The sequence below is a fragment of the Lampetra planeri genome, chromosome 13 (genome assembly GCF_965212315.1).
Source record: "Lampetra planeri chromosome 13, kcLamPlan1.2.h2, whole genome shotgun sequence".
Lineage (NCBI taxonomy): Eukaryota > Metazoa > Chordata > Hyperoartia > Petromyzontiformes > Petromyzontidae > Lampetra > Lampetra planeri.
In genome coordinates, this window is record NC_136119.1 from 3,263,493 (window position 1) to 3,280,375 (window position 16,883).

The 16,883-nt window shown below is 49.5% G+C and overlaps 1 protein-coding gene across 2 annotated transcripts in view; it reads left to right on the forward strand.

Moving 5' to 3' along the window:
* Positions 1-15,966, forward strand: part of FURIN (furin, paired basic amino acid cleaving enzyme) — a 53,802-nt gene extending 37,836 nt beyond the window's left edge. Inside the window, exons 7-15 of one of the 2 annotated variants that reach the window (XM_078599878.1) lie at positions 2,580-2,752; positions 3,393-3,605; positions 5,299-5,399; positions 6,457-6,560; positions 7,308-7,425; positions 9,266-9,445; positions 10,871-10,992; positions 11,697-11,927; positions 13,503-15,547. In XM_078599878.1, coding sequence (XP_078456004.1) covers positions 2,580-2,752; positions 3,393-3,605; positions 5,299-5,399; positions 6,457-6,560; positions 7,308-7,425; positions 9,266-9,445; positions 10,871-10,992; positions 11,697-11,927; positions 13,503-14,203 — 1,943 coding nt within the window. In that variant the 3' untranslated portion in view covers positions 14,204-15,547. Of the gene's footprint in view, positions 1-2,579; positions 2,753-3,392; positions 3,606-5,298; positions 5,400-6,456; positions 6,561-7,307; positions 7,426-9,265; positions 9,446-10,870; positions 10,993-11,696; positions 11,928-13,502 lie in introns of both variants that reach the window. The other variant, XM_078599879.1, reaches the window with a different exon arrangement.
* The last annotated feature ends 917 nt before the right edge of the window (positions 15,967-16,883 follow it).

Consider the following 16,883-nt stretch of genomic DNA (forward strand, 5'->3'; position numbering starts at 1 on the left):
TCGGTGCGGTTTGGTGTAGGCGGTGCCCTATAAGTACAGTACAACGGTGGATTTTTGCTGCGTTATCCTCTGCCACCCACAACATCGCCCCGCAGCAGCCTGTAGCACCCCGGTGCGCGCACGGTGGTCGCCCATCCAAGCACTATACAGGTGCAAACCTGCTTCGATTCCTAGATCTGAGAGATGGGGCCGCATTTTATCGTCGATGTGGTCGAAAACAAAACAGCACACCTGTATGTTAATAATAATAACACTCTTCATTTATTTAGGGAAAATCTCGCTTTTTTCTGCGTGTACGCTTTCAGTCTGTGTGTGTGTAGGAGATACCGCATGTTGTATTTTGTAGTTCATCTTCTTGGTTCTTTCGGTAAAGTCACATAGAAGGGAAATAATAAAATAAAAATAAAACATAATAAAATAATATTTTATTATGTTTATTTTATAATTTTATTATGTTTTCTTTTAATTGTATTATTTCCCTTCTATGTGACTTTACCGAAGGAACCAAGAAGATGAATCCCTGCAGTCACGAAAGCTTTAAATCGAAATATTTTGTAGTTGTTTCTTAAACCATCATCTATTTCCTGCAAAAACTGTCTTATAAATCTGGGCGGTTGCATACGGAACGTTAAGTGGTCTCTTCCCCGTAATGTATACTTCTTTGCCCGAATCACTGCCATGGGCTAATGGCTCGCTCACAGAACTCTCACTCCAGAGGTCACCAGTTCAATCTCCCGGCAAACCAGTTGAAACAACGGTGTAAGTTTCTTAAACCCCCTCCCCCCCATCCTCCCACCTCCTTCCCCCAACCTCTATCTGTCCAGCGGTATAAATGGGTGCACCACAGTCGACAAGGCATTGTCGCGTGTCGTGGGGTCAATTGTGGGTACTACAATTTTTCTTGCAATACGTCTGGCCAGCGTGGGAAAGTAGGCCAAATACCTTGTTAGAGGCACTCTCTTCGAGTTCCCGCGAGTGGAGGCCCTTACTCCGACAGTGGCATGAGCCGGCATATTGCAGGGCTGCACCTTTTACAATTTTAACCTGAGAAACGAACGGGACCGTTCCGCTGAAGGTGCGTTGTGTAACTGGCCAGAGCCGTCTTTTGTTTGCTCGCTGCCTGCACCCGGCGACATGGCAGTGCGTTTTCGGCAGTGCAGCATGCACAGTGTAAAAGAGTACAAGTTTTCTACAAGTTTTAAAGTTGCGGGACTTAGATTTATTGAAGTGATCCTGTAAAGTCTAACATTGGCACAGCTATATATATATGGTTATGTGCTCAAGTGTTCCCATGTGTGCCTGTGCGTGCATATGCATGTTCACGTGAGTCCGTATGTACCCCACACGTGCCCGTGTCTGTGCGTGCGTGTGCCGCTGTGCAGAGTTATCAGGTTTTGGGATTGCCAGTATGGGACATGTGCCGACTAGTGCTACCTGGGACACCGATGGGTTCATGTTTATTCTATAAAAGGCGTCTTGGTCAATCAATCCACCTGTGAGTGTCGGCCTCCCCACACTGTTCTGATCGGGAAAGTAGTTTGAGCAGTGCAGTGCATTGACATTGTAGCCTCAGAGCCTATGACACCCTTTCTGTATGGTGGCGACCCAAAATTTGTGGTGGCAGTGAAATGAGGGGCGTGGGGGGAGCAGATATTATCTTTTGTTAGCGTGAGGTTTTTGCATGTGGCGGTTGGCAAAAGTACATGTAATATCCGTCCTGATAATGTGAGAGAGCGTGCAAAGGAACCCAGTCATGTGGCCCAATAGCCCTGCCGTGCATCTGAGTGTGTGCTCAATAAGACCACACACAATCATTGTGGGGAGTGGGTGGAACAGTGGTTGGCACACTGCACTACTAACATCAGGAACGAGTGATATCTGAACCAGCCCTGGGCCTCAACCAGGATCAACTCGGCGTTGAATGAGTTTCCAGTGTGTAGGCATCCGCAGAGATGGTTGAGCATGGGGCTAGCCACATCAACCTGTATGTATGTTGAACTTCTTTCACACCGTACGTAGCCAACCATGCTAATTGGAGGTGTGGGGGAAGGACAACAAACCGAGCACAAAAAGCAGTTAAGGAAATGAATTTTCAATCTAAATTTAAAAGTGCATCGGTCTAGTGGCATCCTAGTATCGGAAGGATGAGCGCTGCAGATGGGCGCGGAAGAGTTTGCCCCAACAGTCTATGTGGGCTAAATGGGGACCTTTAAGCTCTTTTCCAATATGCAACCGAGCCACACAGAGGCTGTGCCGAGCCAGCCTGGCACGGCTCAGGTTTTTCCACTGCAGAAGCAAAACCTTGCATCCCGACGTTACTCGCAACGATCAAGCAAGGCTCGTGTAGATGACACATTAACGCTCTATCTAAGTTGTCACATGTAATGCATGCGTCAGCCTTGCTCGATTCCCTGCTCATCCCTGAGCTAGACTCGGTCGTCTCGTGAGGCCACTGTATCATAGTTTGGATTTCGGTTTGGCTCTGTAAACGGCCAGTGGAAAAAAACACCTGGCGCGGCTCGGATATGCCGGTCTAAAAGGCAGGCTACGTGCCTCTTTGTGTGCCCACGTGCGCACAGGCGTGCGCATGCTGGACGGGGACGTGACGGACGCGGTGGAGGCCAGCTCGCTGAGCCTGCGGCCCCAGCACATCCACATCTACAGCGCCAGCTGGGGCCCCGAGGATGACGGCAAGACAGTGGACGGGCCCGCCAGCCTCGCCCGTGCAGCCTTCCAGAAGGGAGTCGCCGAGGTAAGGCGGGGGGGGGAAACGATTGGTCGTTCGATGGCGCGTGGCCGAGCAGTAGCACGGTCCGCTCCCAGCAGCCGTCCTTAACGCAGCGTGAGCCAACAACCACCTCGCCTCCGAGTTGCCGGATTAGCAGCAAATGGCGCCACTTGCATCGACGGGAGCCAAGCGTGCCTGCCGTGTCGCTTGGGCAGCATCCTCATGATCCCGGGCGACGCAGCTTCTCTCTTGGCAGAATTGGCGATCGTCGTGCCACAATGCGATGGCACGGTTCCACGGCTAGCGTGAGGGTGGTTTTCATTTAATTTATCGGTGATACACAAAATGGCAAAGGAAAAATGCATCTTCTCTCTTTCTCTCCCTGTCTGCCTCGCCCCATGGTGGTGGCGTGCAGCCACAGAGGCAGCTGGGGCACATAAACATTGTGCACAAAACAGCCCCTTTGTGAGAACGATTCAATTTACGTGCCTCAATTTGGACGGCGGCCTATGCGCTTCTTCTCATGTACGTCGGCGGTGCTCACCGTCGCTCGGTCGTGATTGTGTTCCTCTTCTCCCCCACTCGTTCCCCGTTTCCTCTCGCCACCACCCCCCTTCCCTGCGGTGCCGTCCACCCCCATCCCTCACGGTACCCGTGGGCACAGGGCCGAGGCGGGCTCGGCTCCATCTTCGTGTGGGCCTCTGGGAACGGGGGGCGCGATGAGGACAGCTGCAATTGCGACGGCTACACCAACAGCGTGTACACGCTGTCGATCAGCAGCGCCACGCAGTCGGGCAACGTGCCCTGGTACAGCGAGGCCTGCTCGTCCACGCTCGCCACCACCTACAGCAGCGGCAGCCTCGGCCAGAAGCAGATCGTACGTTGCCCGCTCGCTCGTATGTCCGTCCGCCAACAGCTAGCCGGCCCGCTAGTTAGCTCAATAGCCCAATCGGCTATCCCACCAGCCTTGCCAGCCTGTCCACTGGTTAGCTTGCAAACCTGCTTGGCCAAATCAACTCACTTTTATTGTTGGAGGAATTATTTTACCAAAAACATCTACTAGATATCTGTTTAAAAAAGCTGTATAGCTCATCGGATTCCTCCAGTATAAATTAATATTCTGATTCTGATCTGGCAACCCAACAACAGCATTTGTCTAACGAGCCCAACTCTGCTTTAAGATTCAGAATGTCTAAACCTGCCCAGGGTTTCCTCGCTTAAACAAATTCTGCTGCATAATTAATCGGATTGGACAATCGATTGGCCGATAGTCCAAAGTACATGTATAAATGTGCTCTCTATATTTGTATGTGAAGACACAACAGAACGGAGGTCTGCTCATATGTATATATGCAGCACATATCGCAGCTTTAGAGATTTCTCCAAGCTATGCATTTGCGCTGTGCAGCTGCTGGGTGTATCCGATGTTTTGTTGGTGCCCGGTTGCCAAGCTGCCAAGATTTTTTGTATTTGTTTTGGTTGGTTTATTATGCAGCTAATATACTTTGTTGTGGAGCGGGGTGGGGGGTGGAGACGGGGACAAATCCATGGCATGTGATGCGACTCGCTTGTCTTCATCAGATTACAGCCCCGTAGTAAGTGAACTCCCGCAAAATTAACTGGTTCTGTTTTTGTTGTGGAGTCGATTGCGTCCGCTGAAGAGAAAACCTCCGCTCACAGCTTCACGCCCTCTCCTCATTCCGATGTCGGCAGAACCCAGGGTCTGTCTGGCCTCCTGTTTGGTTCGATGTTGCAAATTCCCCCCCCACTCGTGAATGCTACTTTAAATTCCTCCAATATTTTTTCTCAAAGGGTGTGTCTCCAAAGATGAATAATAAAATGTTTGAAAGAAAAAAAATGCAAAGTTCGGTATTTCACTTTGTTAACCGATGTATTTAAGCTTGTGAATTTACATCTGTGAAAAATTGCTGATGACGGTTTGTATTGTTTCCCTGGTCAGGCCTGCAGAGAGCCAAAACCTGACTTAAACACGTATTATTGCATTCTTGTGTGATGCTGCGTTGGCAGTGGTGGGTGCACAAGCGCCAATAACTAAAACTCAACACATCTGTTAACAAGGCTGCCATAAAAGGACATATGATATATAATGTGACGTTTGAGCAGTATCCCTTCTTCATAGCTATGTTTTTGAATGTGTAGACTGAATATCACATGTAGTGCATTTCATTCTGGCACCACTGTGTATTGTTGATTGCTGTGTTTACAATTGAACCTGACCTCTGGCCCACATACGAATACAATTCAGCTCTAAGTGCATATTTTCGAACAACACCCCTCGCCCGGTCGCTCCGAATGATAGTAGCAGATCGATGCACCGAGCCTGCATCCTGGAGATCCTGGGTTCGAATCCGTTCAGCCACAACCTGGTGAAACTGGGTTTCTCAAGTGTCGGGAGTCGACGTTTTCAGATGAAAAGCGATCAACTGACCACCCACCACCACCCACGTGTGCCATGCCATCCTTCGTAGGTGTTCGCTAGCCAGCGTCTGCCCCCAGCGGTGTGGCAAAGTCTCCACGGTGGTTGATCTTTCTCTCTCTCTCTGTGACAGGTGACCACGGACCTCCGCATGCGCTGCACATCGAGCCACACGGGCACGTCGGCCTCGGCACCCCTTGCCGCCGGCATCATCGCCCTCGTCCTGGAGGCCAAGTACGCACGGCCCGCGCCCTCCGCCACCGCACGCTCGGCAGATTTGTGGCGCTCGCGCAGTCCAGATGTGGTGTGGCTGCAGTAGTGGCGTGTGGTTAGGGGTGTGGGGTGGTTGTAGTGTTGGTACGGTGGTACGGTGGGGTGTGGGTGGGGGAGGGTGTTCTGGCGTGAGGCTACGGTGCAGCCGGTGGGAGTTTTTTTTTTTTTGGACGAGGCTGTCCAGGGATGAAAATAATGTTAAACAAAAACACAACGGGCAACAAATGTTTTGAAGCCTGGGCGGATTGCGGAAAGGTTTGTGAGGAGGGATGGCGTGGAGGGGGAGGGGTTGCTGGGGAATTGTTAAATTTAGTGTGGGAACTTGCTGCCCTGAGCTGGCCTGGCATAAGATCGAACATTGCGGTCGGGTTTTTTTTTTAACTCTGTCGTTTCTCAGGTTTCCTCACATGACTAATGTAACTGAAGTGTTTTATGGAGTTGACCCTTCATGTGCACAACCGCTTAATACGCCGCTGGTATGAGGACGACCAAGGGGATGTGGCCGTGGTGTGATGGATAGCACACTTGACTTGAAATCCCGAGTTTGGAGGGACATCCTCACAACGGCGCAGCAGTTGAAACAATGGGGCAGGTTTTTTTTAACTCTCCCCGCGCCCCCCGACTTTGTCCACCTAGCAGCACGAATCATAAATGGGTACACCACAGTCTTGTGTGGTGGGGTATAGTGTGGGTACTTCCAGTCTGAACGAGTAGACCAAATACACTCCAGAGTGGTTGTTGAGAACTTCTAGTGGCGAGTGGAGGGCCCCCCCTTCCCTCTGGTTGAGAGAGGGGGGGGGCCCTTTCTGCCAACAGTGGCATAAGCAAGCTGTTGGTGGGCAACGTCTTTTCATTTAGCATTTCTGATGATCACCGTGACTTGGCCTGCAACAGTTTTCACGGCAGACACTGCTGTTTGAACGTCGCGCGATGGGGGTTTTAGCCAGTGTCTTGCGGTTGGGCTGATTCTCCATGTGCCCTGCGCTGTTCTGCCCTACGCTGCCCGTGTGCTGCGCAGCCCCAAGCTGACGTGGAGAGATATGCAGCACCTGGTCGTGAGGACCTCCAACCCAGCGTTCCTCTCCGCGAGGGACTGGGTCACCAATGGCGTTGGCCGCAAAGGTGACCGAGCGGGTGGCGTACGTCTCAGGTCCAGCTTCGTTAAACCCATCGGAGTGGTGACTCTCTGCGTTTGTATTTAATGGCGGGTCTTTTTTAAATCCTTTATATTAAGTTCACTCGCTTGCTTGCTTGCGCGCTTACGACCGTGCAAATCTTTCGGTCGTTTTTTAACCCACTTCCCGTGATCCAATCGAGCTGACATTTTGCACACAGACTCGTTGTGCGTGACAATTTATTTTCGTGAAAATTTTTTTCCATAACTTTACAGTTTTTAGGATTTTTTTTTTTTATATTTAATTACCAATTGCTTAATGATGGCAGGCAATCATCTGACCCATCGGTGGCAGCCATCTCAAGCCAGAGGACGAGAGGACTCTAGCCGCCACGCATATAAAGGATTTATAGTGAAAAACTTAGTTTTTACGGGTTAATTTTTATCCAATTGCATTCACATTGTGCTATTGGCGTCACTCGACGAATAAAATTTCCATTCGGACCTCTCGTGGCCAAACTGAAACGTTTCAAGTTGGGAATATGTGGATTTAAGTGCCTGTTTAGAATTAATCTTTCAGAACGATTGCTAAGATTTTGTTCTACGTAGGTAGTTTGTTGTCCTTCCCCCGCACCTCCGAATAGCACCGATGCCGACGTACGGTGCAAAAGAAGTTCAACATACATACCGTCATGTATAACGGTAGATCATGAGCCGTCTCTGGTTTGTTTTGTTGTTCCTGACGCCCAATGCAGTGAGCCACTCGTACGGATATGGGCTGCTCGATGCAGGGACCATGGTTTCGTTGGCCACAAATTGGACGACGGTGGGACCTCAGAGGATCTGTTCCATCGACCTCAGCAGCGATCACAAGTACGGATCGCTCTGTAATGTCCTGCTCGTCCTGTCACACTCACAGATTTTATTTGCCTTTGCTGTTCCTGCTGCATTCGAATGTATGTTCAACAATAACCTTTAAACTCGCCACTAAACAAACATGGGTTATCGTAAACCAACACGAGTTTTTTTTAGTTTTTTCTACAGCAATGTCGCCGTCCTTCCGAAAAGAGTCAACTTTTCCCCACCCTGCAGTGATAATTGGGTGATGTTCATCTGATGTGACAGCTGAACCAGTGGTTGAACTTCCAAATTACTAATACTGGGATGAGTCTTGTGAGAAAACAACCACTGCAAACATTCCATAAAGTGGTTCAAGTGTACCAATAAGTTGGTCAAGTCAACATTAACCAGGAATTGGTCCCATAACATCACAATTCACAACCTTCGGAGCTGCTATATATCTATCTCAACCTTTACATGTGTAGAGGAGTACTGCGGGGACCCAACGAGGGGCGACCGCGGGAAGGGGCCAAAGCAGAAAGGGGAGTGCCAGAAGGGCGAGAGAGAGAGGAGGGTCAGTAGTAGACAGAGTGAGACGTCTGCTAGAGGGGGAGCCAGGTAGAAGGAGGAGAGCCAGGTAGAAGGGAGGAGCCCGGGCTAAGGGGGTAAAAGGGGAACCTGGATGGAAGGGGAGGGGTCAGAGACAAAGGAGAGTCAGAGAGAGAGAGAGAGGAGCCAGGTAGCAGGTAGAAAGGCTCCTGGGCCAGAGAGACACAGGAGGCTACGGGTGGGGGAGTACAAGGTAGCGTGGACGAAGGTCGAGGGAGTCGGGAGAGAGAGTGCGGATGTTGGCGTGAATATTCAAGCAGCCCTGAATATTCAACCCTGGTCTCCGGCTGAGTCTACAATCCCACTGGGCATCACGAAGCACGACTCTACACATACATATGAGTAATTGTGGTTTTATTTACACGAAGCATGTATAGTTGCATCGTGTGCAAAGGCCAATTACTGGGAAGTTCCACACTATTGCACATACGTTTCAGACACTTTAAAGATATGGGTAGTTATTAGAATAGTCACGAGTTTGACGTTTCACTTTTGGCATATTGTGTCAACCAATTAGGACTGGATGTCAGAATGGATTTGTCCACCTTCCTAGATAAGGGGGAAGTGCTCAAATACCACGGTGTCACACGTGCTCAGAAATACTAACTTTTGTTTCCACACTGGGATGGATGCTGCCTTCATTTTCGTGTGTGTCAGGCCATCAACGTATTCCATGTAATGTATAACGAACTATATTTTCTAAAACCATAATTACCTTAAAAATTACCACCCTCGTATGTAGCATTACGTTGATGTTTTATTCTTTGCCGTGAGATTCTCATCTGTGGAATTACCCAACTGCTGTCGCCCACAGTTGCGACATATATTCTGTGTGGGATTCATGGACCTGACACATGAGATCAAGGCTCAGGTCGAGGCTGAAAGCCACAAGGCGGAGGCCAAGGCCAGGTGCCTTTTAGGCGGAGGCCAGTGTCAAGCTAGTCAAGGCCGGATCCTGTACACTGAGGCCAGCGTCATTGCTTGCACCCCTAAGCCAAGTCCTCACACCAAGGCCACATCCTCAAAGCCAAGGCCAAGAACTGTGAAATATCCTCAAGCCTGCCTTGAAGCCGAGAGCTGGTCTCGATGATCGATCTCAAGGACCCGAGAATGCAATGGATTCCATCTTGAGCTCGGTCAGCTGCAGAGATCATGTGCGTGGTGGGCTTGACGTGCGAGGCGTGCGGTGCTGAGTGACAGAGCCACCTCATGCCACGCATCTGCTAAAAACGCACCCCCCCCCCCACGCTGTCTTTGTTCCCAGGAGCATCTCGGACCGGCTGGTGGTGAAGCAGGTGGTGGACGCATGCAGGGGCACGAAGGACCACGTCACCTCGCTGGAGCACGTGCAGGCCAAGATCTCCCTGACGTTCAACCGGAGGGGAGACCTCACCATCTACCTCACCAGCCCCGCAGGCACTCGCTCCACCCTGCTCGCCCCCCGGTAAGGCTGTGTTGCAGTCGTTAGTCTGATTCACGGGGGACTTTAAAGATCCTGTGACATTGATGCGTGCTGAGGTCATGATCTGAATTTGCCAAATTTGATAAATTACTCGGAAATTACTTAATTGGGAAAAGCCGCAAAGCGGTATTGCCTCCTACTGGTAGACTAATGCTCGCTTTGCAGGTGGTTGCTGCATGCCCCTTGTGCCACGTAGGGATGGTGGTCACTGGGGTCGCCTTGGCTAGACTGCAGCAAGGCTATTGGACGGTTAAAATGACAGTTGATGTAATCATCCTAGTTATAAAGACTGTTATATTTACTTTTGACAAGATTCATGGGAGATGGCAGCAGTATGGGGAGGTCTCTATCGAGCAGTGGAGAGTTCATGACAATGACGATGATGAGAGTGTCAGGCATGTGCTGGATAGTTTTGCGACGCTCCGGTTTATTTTTGGCTCGTGCCACATGTTGCTCAGCGTGATGCTGCCCAAACCCTTCGCTGCTGGTGCTGAGAGTTCCAGTTCCTCCGCTATATTGAATCGGGGACAAATGCATCTGCCTCGCTTTTCCACAGTGAGTAGAGACCTATATTACAAGAGTGGTGGGCCCTATATCCAGCAGCGGATGAAGAATAAATTAATCGTCAATTTCACACCGAATAATTACGCTTGGTTTGGCTGCCGTGCGGATAAAGTTATTCCCATCGCCTTGGGCGTCTTGATGCATGGCAGCTGCATTCCAGAAGTATTCCCTCACATACCTCATGCGATTATCGCTCCTTGGAGCATCCCTCGCCCAGGGGCGAGCTATTTTACCAACTTTTTCAGATGCCCCTGTCACAATAATGAAGATGAACTGCTCAAATCAACGTCGTGCTTGTTTTCTATGCACACATGCGTATGTGTGTATGTGTGTAATGGGTCTAATGAGAAAAGAATGTGCGTTAGAGACTGCGGCTGAAATATTAATCGTAACATTGATAGGTTTTTGAGAATGTGAAATCTCAATGTATTCATGTGTCTTCACGAAGGACTCGCTGTACAATCTTGCGGGCTCGCTCACTGTTATGCCTATGTTGGTGTGAGTTTGTACGTGTTAGCTGCAATACTGAGCAATAGGAACAGCAAACAAAATCTGTTCAGTATCTCCACTTTATACTGTACATGGGTGCATGCATAAACCTGTGAGTTGACCGTACAGGAAACTGTTCATAAGTGAAGCTATTTTTATGAAAGAGACATACTGAAGGGACAAACAAAAAACACATTTGACTAATTTGGGGACCAAACCACATTCTCGTGGAATTTTTTGTATGTTACGGAGCTTCAAAGCGTCTTCAGTGCGTAGGCGAGAGAGCTTTGGGGATAAGTTGCCGGGGTCGGTGGTGGGTGGGGGTGACGCCGTGCTTGCTGGGCGTGTGGCCAGGCCCCACGACTTCTCCTCCGAGGGCTTTGATGGCTGGGCCTTCATGACCACCCACTCATGGGACGAGGACCCCGCCGGGGAGTGGACCCTGGAGATCGACAAGGGATCGTCCCACAACTACGGTGCGTCTCCCACAATCGGCGCTTCATTTTAGCTCGAGCTGCCTGGGGGAGGCACTGGGGAAGGGAGGGGGTGGGGTAGTGTCTGGGGGGCACTGGGAAATATGCTGTGAAAAATGAAGCTCTGGTGACATGAGTTTTTTCTCATCTTATTTAAAAATGTTATTGCTATTGTTCTATCGGCGTAGTGCCCAGCTAAGATGAACCTTTATCTGGAACGCTTACAGAGCAAGTGCATAACTCCCGTGTTGTTGAGAAGAGCCCACAAGAGCGGATTTCACAGTGGTTGGAGACACAGCCCTGAAATCTCTTGCTCATGCTACTGTTGGTGGAAGTCTCTACTAGATGGAGCTCTTGAGAGCCTATATGTATGGTATTTGGCCTACTCTGTTCTCGATGATGTTTAGGAGGAGGTGGGAGTATGCACTTTACCCCCACAACACGCGGCCTGCCCATGACTAACTGTGGTGCACCGATTTATATCGCTATGTGAACAGGACGGATTTTAAAAACGTTCGAATTGTTTCAACTGCCGTGCCAGGAGATCGAATCGAACTGGCGAAAATCTTTTCAAGTTACCGTGCCTTGTCACGGAAAGAAACATTTCTTTTTTGCTGTAACATTGAAACTCAAAATGTAGTAAATTCTCGGAGCTGCGATTCGTGCTCGTGAAAGTGCTTCTGCTGTCGCCCTATTTTGCACATCAGGGACACTCATAAACTTCACCCTGGTGCTGTACGGAACGGCAAGCGGCGGTGACGACATAGCAGCGACCGCCATGGCACAGACGCCTGGGCCTGCAGCCCAGCCTTTGAGCGAGACCACAGCCCGACCCACGGGGGCATCGCCGTCAACGACCACCCCGTCGTCCTCGGCGACACCTTCGCCTACACCGAGAGCCGCCTGCCGGCAATGGGATGACAAAGAGAATTGCGTCGGCAAGTATCACAATGACCCTGCACCGTGACCTTGTTTAAACGGTGGGGAGGGGAGGAAGTGGGTGCGTAAAAAATAAATATAAAAAAAGATTACATCGCAAGTAAGTTTGTTGTTCGTGCCATTCTTATTATAGTACAAGGCCAGCGCGAAGGCGCTGTGTTTCAGACCTAGTCTGTAGTAGTCTTGCGGTAAGGGGGCGGTGTCGATTGGTGTAATTCCCATCGAGCGTGGCACAGTCAACGTTGAACAAACTTTTAACAAATCTCGGCGAGCCTACGCAAATGAATGCCGATTCGCTGAACTGAAGCAGATGTGCACATACATTTGTGGTAATGGGTGTTCACCCAATTGGTGAACTTTGTAGAAAAGCCCGTGAACTAACAACAAGGTTTGTCTTGACTATAATAATTAAGGGGGACTGAGCCTTCAGCAGCGAGTGGAGGACAACCCTCGGGCGTTAGGGGGGGTTTTTGCCCGTGAGGAATCCACGCCTCTCGTTACTTCACCGGTGTGCGTAAGATGGGCGTCGAGAGAGTTAATTGAATGTGGTCGTAAAAGGTGTCGGGGTGAGGCGACGGTGCCCAAATGTGCACCTGCGGCGCAGTTGGTGGGGGCCTCCGAAGCGACTGGTCACAGCAGCCCAATGCGCGTGACCAACATCAGTCAGCGCTGCATTCCTTGACACGTTTCACAACACCAGTTTCTTGGCAACGTAAGCAAATAAAAGGGATGATACATTTCACACGTGGGTGTGATTTTTTTTAAAATACTAATGTTTTATTTGTTTTGGCACACGTTGGTATTTTTGTGGTTTATGTAAGTCAACGTTAAAACGTTTCTACGGCTATTAATTTTATTAGATGAGGCCCGCCCACGGTAAATAGTTGGCTGAAGCAGCGCAGGCTGAGCGTTGCAGCATTTTTTCCGGTTTGTTATTTTTCCCTAAAACAATCACCCGAGTGTGACGATCACCAAAGCGAAAAAGTCAAAAAAGATTTCCTGATCAAGGGAGCGTTGAGGCGCTGCTCATCTGCTGTTCACAGCCTTGAGAGCCAGTGGTGGAAATTTTACCTTCCTTTGGCAGGGGTGAGTTTAGCCATTGGGGGACACCGCTGTTGACCTCGCGCGAAGCGGTGCTCAACCCCCATGCAGGATTTGAACTCGCAATCTTCCACTGAGCCACCTTGGCTGTGTTTTGGTAGCGGTGCACAAGCACAATTGACAAGTTAAAAAAAAGAAGTCATCGAAAAAACTGGCCTTAAAAGAAAAAAAATATGCTCTTCTTCCTCGCTCATGCATAAGGACCATTGCCTGATACTTCGCCTATCATATTGTTTCTTTTAAGGCCACGGTCTTATCAATGATTGACATAAGACAAATGTGATGTGAGAAGTAGAGGGCACAGTGCAGCAAAATCCATTGTCCTACTGTCCTATAGCCCAACGTCACGAGGAGGCCTTCATCCAGCAGTGGATTTGCAAGAGGCCAGTACAGGTACGCCATCCTCCCGTGTCGATCCGCGCTGCAGACGCTACGACGCCGGCAGTGACCGCTATGCCCGTGTGTGTTGGCAGCGTGCGACCCTGCGCTACTGCTGCACCAGGGCACCTGCGTTTGGGAGTGCCCCGCCGGGTTTTTCGCAAGCGCCGCCTGCCTCCCGTGCCACGCCTCGTGCGCCCAGTGCGGCGGCCACTCCGACAGCGACTGCCTGAGCTGCCCGCCCGGCTCCGAGCTCGTCTCCGGAGAGCAGCGCTGCGCTACCCTGCCGGACGCCGCCACCGAAAAGCGGACCCCGAGCGCTGCGACTCTTTCACCGATGACGGCGCCGAACGGCACTCCCGCTCTCACCGCCGCGCTGCCGCCGCCGCCGGGTCCCAGCAACAACTCGAGGATCGTGCCCGCTGCGAGCGTCGCGGGTGGCACCACGCGAGGCGGAGGGAGCGATGTCATCGGCGTGGCCGAAGGGAAGAAGGTCAAGGGGGTGGGCACGGGCGACGGCACGAAGGCGTTCTCGGCGCTGCTCACGGGGCTCGTGGTGTGCGGGGTCATGGCCGTGCTCTTCTGCGTGGTCTTCGGCGGGCTCCAACTCGCCGCCGCCCTGCGTGGCAAGCGGCCCGCGTACGACGCCGTGAGCCCCCGCGCCGAGGAGGACGAGGAGGAGACGTCCTACTCGCCGCGTCAGGACGAGGCGGAGAGCGAGGACGAAGGTCCCACGGGGGAGACGAAGAAGTTCATCTCTGCCGAAGCCGGCGTCGGGAGAATACACCCGAAGTAGCGGAATGAGCGGTGAACCTGGAATGAGCCTGGAAGGTCACTGTTTGGTGATGTTGGGGCAGCTGCAGGGACCACGTCTTCACATGCCACTGTCTGATAGAAATGTACACTGTTGTCAGAGTTAGAGGGTTTCTTGTAAAGTGTGCAACAACTGAAAGGGACCTTTTTATGCATTTATCTGAATGTATGAATTCTAGTGTCACGTCCTGGTTGACACCATGTTTTATTCCTGGCCTTTATTTTGTTGTACGGTTTAATATTACAACGGCAATGCGAGTTGCAAACGTATGCTCTCTCATACACGTATATATATGAGGGATGGTGTGAAGTATTTGAGAATTGGAAATTATTATACCGTTAATTTTAATTTTGAGTTTTAATCTCCAGATAAAGTCTGCACCCCTATATCCTTCACAGCAATGAGGGAAGCATCTCTCTATTGATGGGCACGAGCCAGTGTGAGACACATTACTGTGGCGGTTACAAGTCTACACGTAGCGTTAAGTAATACGACTCATGTCGTAAAATGTACTGACGTCAGGGATTTCACTATTTAAGACATGAGCCTCTGTATTCAACAAAATATTCTCAAAACAGTGTTTAATATGCTTTTTACTGTAAATTGTGATTCAAGTGCAGAAACAAAAAGAATAATTTCACCCCAAGTAATGTTTCAGCACTTAAAAAAGACCAAAAATAAAACCCATAGTACTTATTGTATTGTCAGGAATTGAATGTATACTTCTTGTAGGTACTACGAAACACAAATCAGAAATTATAATTTTGCAGGGATTTTAATTTTTAATTAAAATGCAGCTCTTCTCGTCACAGGAGCGTGTTGTTTGGCCATTTTACCTCTTTTCTTTTTCCACTGCAATAGCGGGCTGCGACGTGAGTCAGGAGGTACTGAGTTTGTTTTTCCACTGCAGAACCCAAGCCATGCTGCCCACATCACACACTATGAACGTACGTTGTGTCAGCCCATGTACCGATTGATGCAATGTGCGCAACGTGTGATGAAAATCATTAACCCTGGCCCTGCTTGGCCCCAAGCAAGATTCAGATTGCTTCATGGTTTGTTTCTGGCTCGGCGATAAGTCGGTGGAAAAAGGGTATTTCGTCGCACTTGTCTGGTGGAGTTTAGATTCAGATGAAACGGTGAGCGATTTAAATCTGCCACTGACAACGTGGTGCAACATGGTTCTTTGTTGTACAGTACTGTAATAATTTTAAGACAACACTGAAATGTATACTTAAGTGCAAATTAATTGCCGAAATCGTTTTTCATTTTAAAAGTCCAATTACTGTGCAATAGTGCAGAAATGTGATGTTATGTAGTTTTTTTTTTAAATATTTTGTTTCATTGGTTCGAGCCACTGTCAGCGTGCAAAGTCAAGTAAGGGATGGTTTCGCAGTCTATGCAGGACAACGTTATTGATGCAACTTTCTGCTTTGCTGTTAGTGGGCATTCTTTTTAAGAATGTAGGTTTTTTTGTACAAGCGGTTTGCTCATCGATGATCATTACGTAGTTGCGTTTATGTAAATGAGCAACACAGAAACACAAAATTCTGCTGGCATGTTTGCGTGCGCAAGCATGGCCAGTGCATTCCTGATCAACAATACATAACAATGTGCCCTTTTCAAATTATGAGCACACTGAAATTTCATGAGCTTGCTTGTGTACTTTAAAATAAGGTTTTTATTGCAGTATTTATTTAATTCATTGGGTCACTATTGCTTTCATTAAAATGCTGATATTCAAACATCGTGTCTCTTTTCATTCAGCATGCTCACGCACCAATACTTTAATTGAATTCATTCGGAACGCCTACAGCAACATCGCCCCCCTTACTGGCAGATGTAATCCTCATTCGCAGGCTTTGAACTGCACGCACCTTTTGCCGCACTGGAACGACTGCCACTTGAGGGTCCCCTAGGTTAGACTGCAGCAAGGCATTGGAATGTCGCCGGGTGCTTTGAGTTGCCGAGACGTGAATGCGCCCTATAAATGTAAATCCTTTCGAAAAGGTGGGATTTTGACCTGGATCAGACAGGTCACAATTTAGTCTGAATGTTTGATCCACATGCCACACTACCTCATTTCTATGGCTGACCTAGATGCAGAGCATCAACGACAATTTCATATTCAGGCGGTCAAGCCAGACAACTTGCGGCAGGAGCAGCGCAGTATCGCTGTGATGTCTCCTTCGTGTTCATGGATCGGGCATTGCATCGTTATATGTTTTGTGGTCTGTTCTGGATGACCGCAGTCGCACCACTAGAGTTTTTTTTATTTTCCATTTGTGTATCAGGTATCCGCATCTGCCATGGTTTGTGCAGATGCGGTTTAGCGTGGACCCGTGAGCTTAGCAGAAGATCAAAACCAGGGATCTTCTGTTTTGGGCCTTTCACAAGGTCACACTGCTGATGGGAGGTTTTAACCAGTCCAGAGTTGGCTTATTTGAAACAAAAACATGGGAAATTTGCAAGTTCAGTGTGCATGCAGACCATTACATCACGGCAGCTCTGGGTACCTCCAAGTCGTGGTGGCAGGTGTCTGCGTGTCCAAGTCCATCGTTGGATTAAGCGTTCGCTCGTCGTGCTGTCGCCTGCGGTCCAGTGTTCTCCTCTGTGTGGTTGCACGCAAAACTGTCCACTTTCCGAGACAGATGTTTCAGAG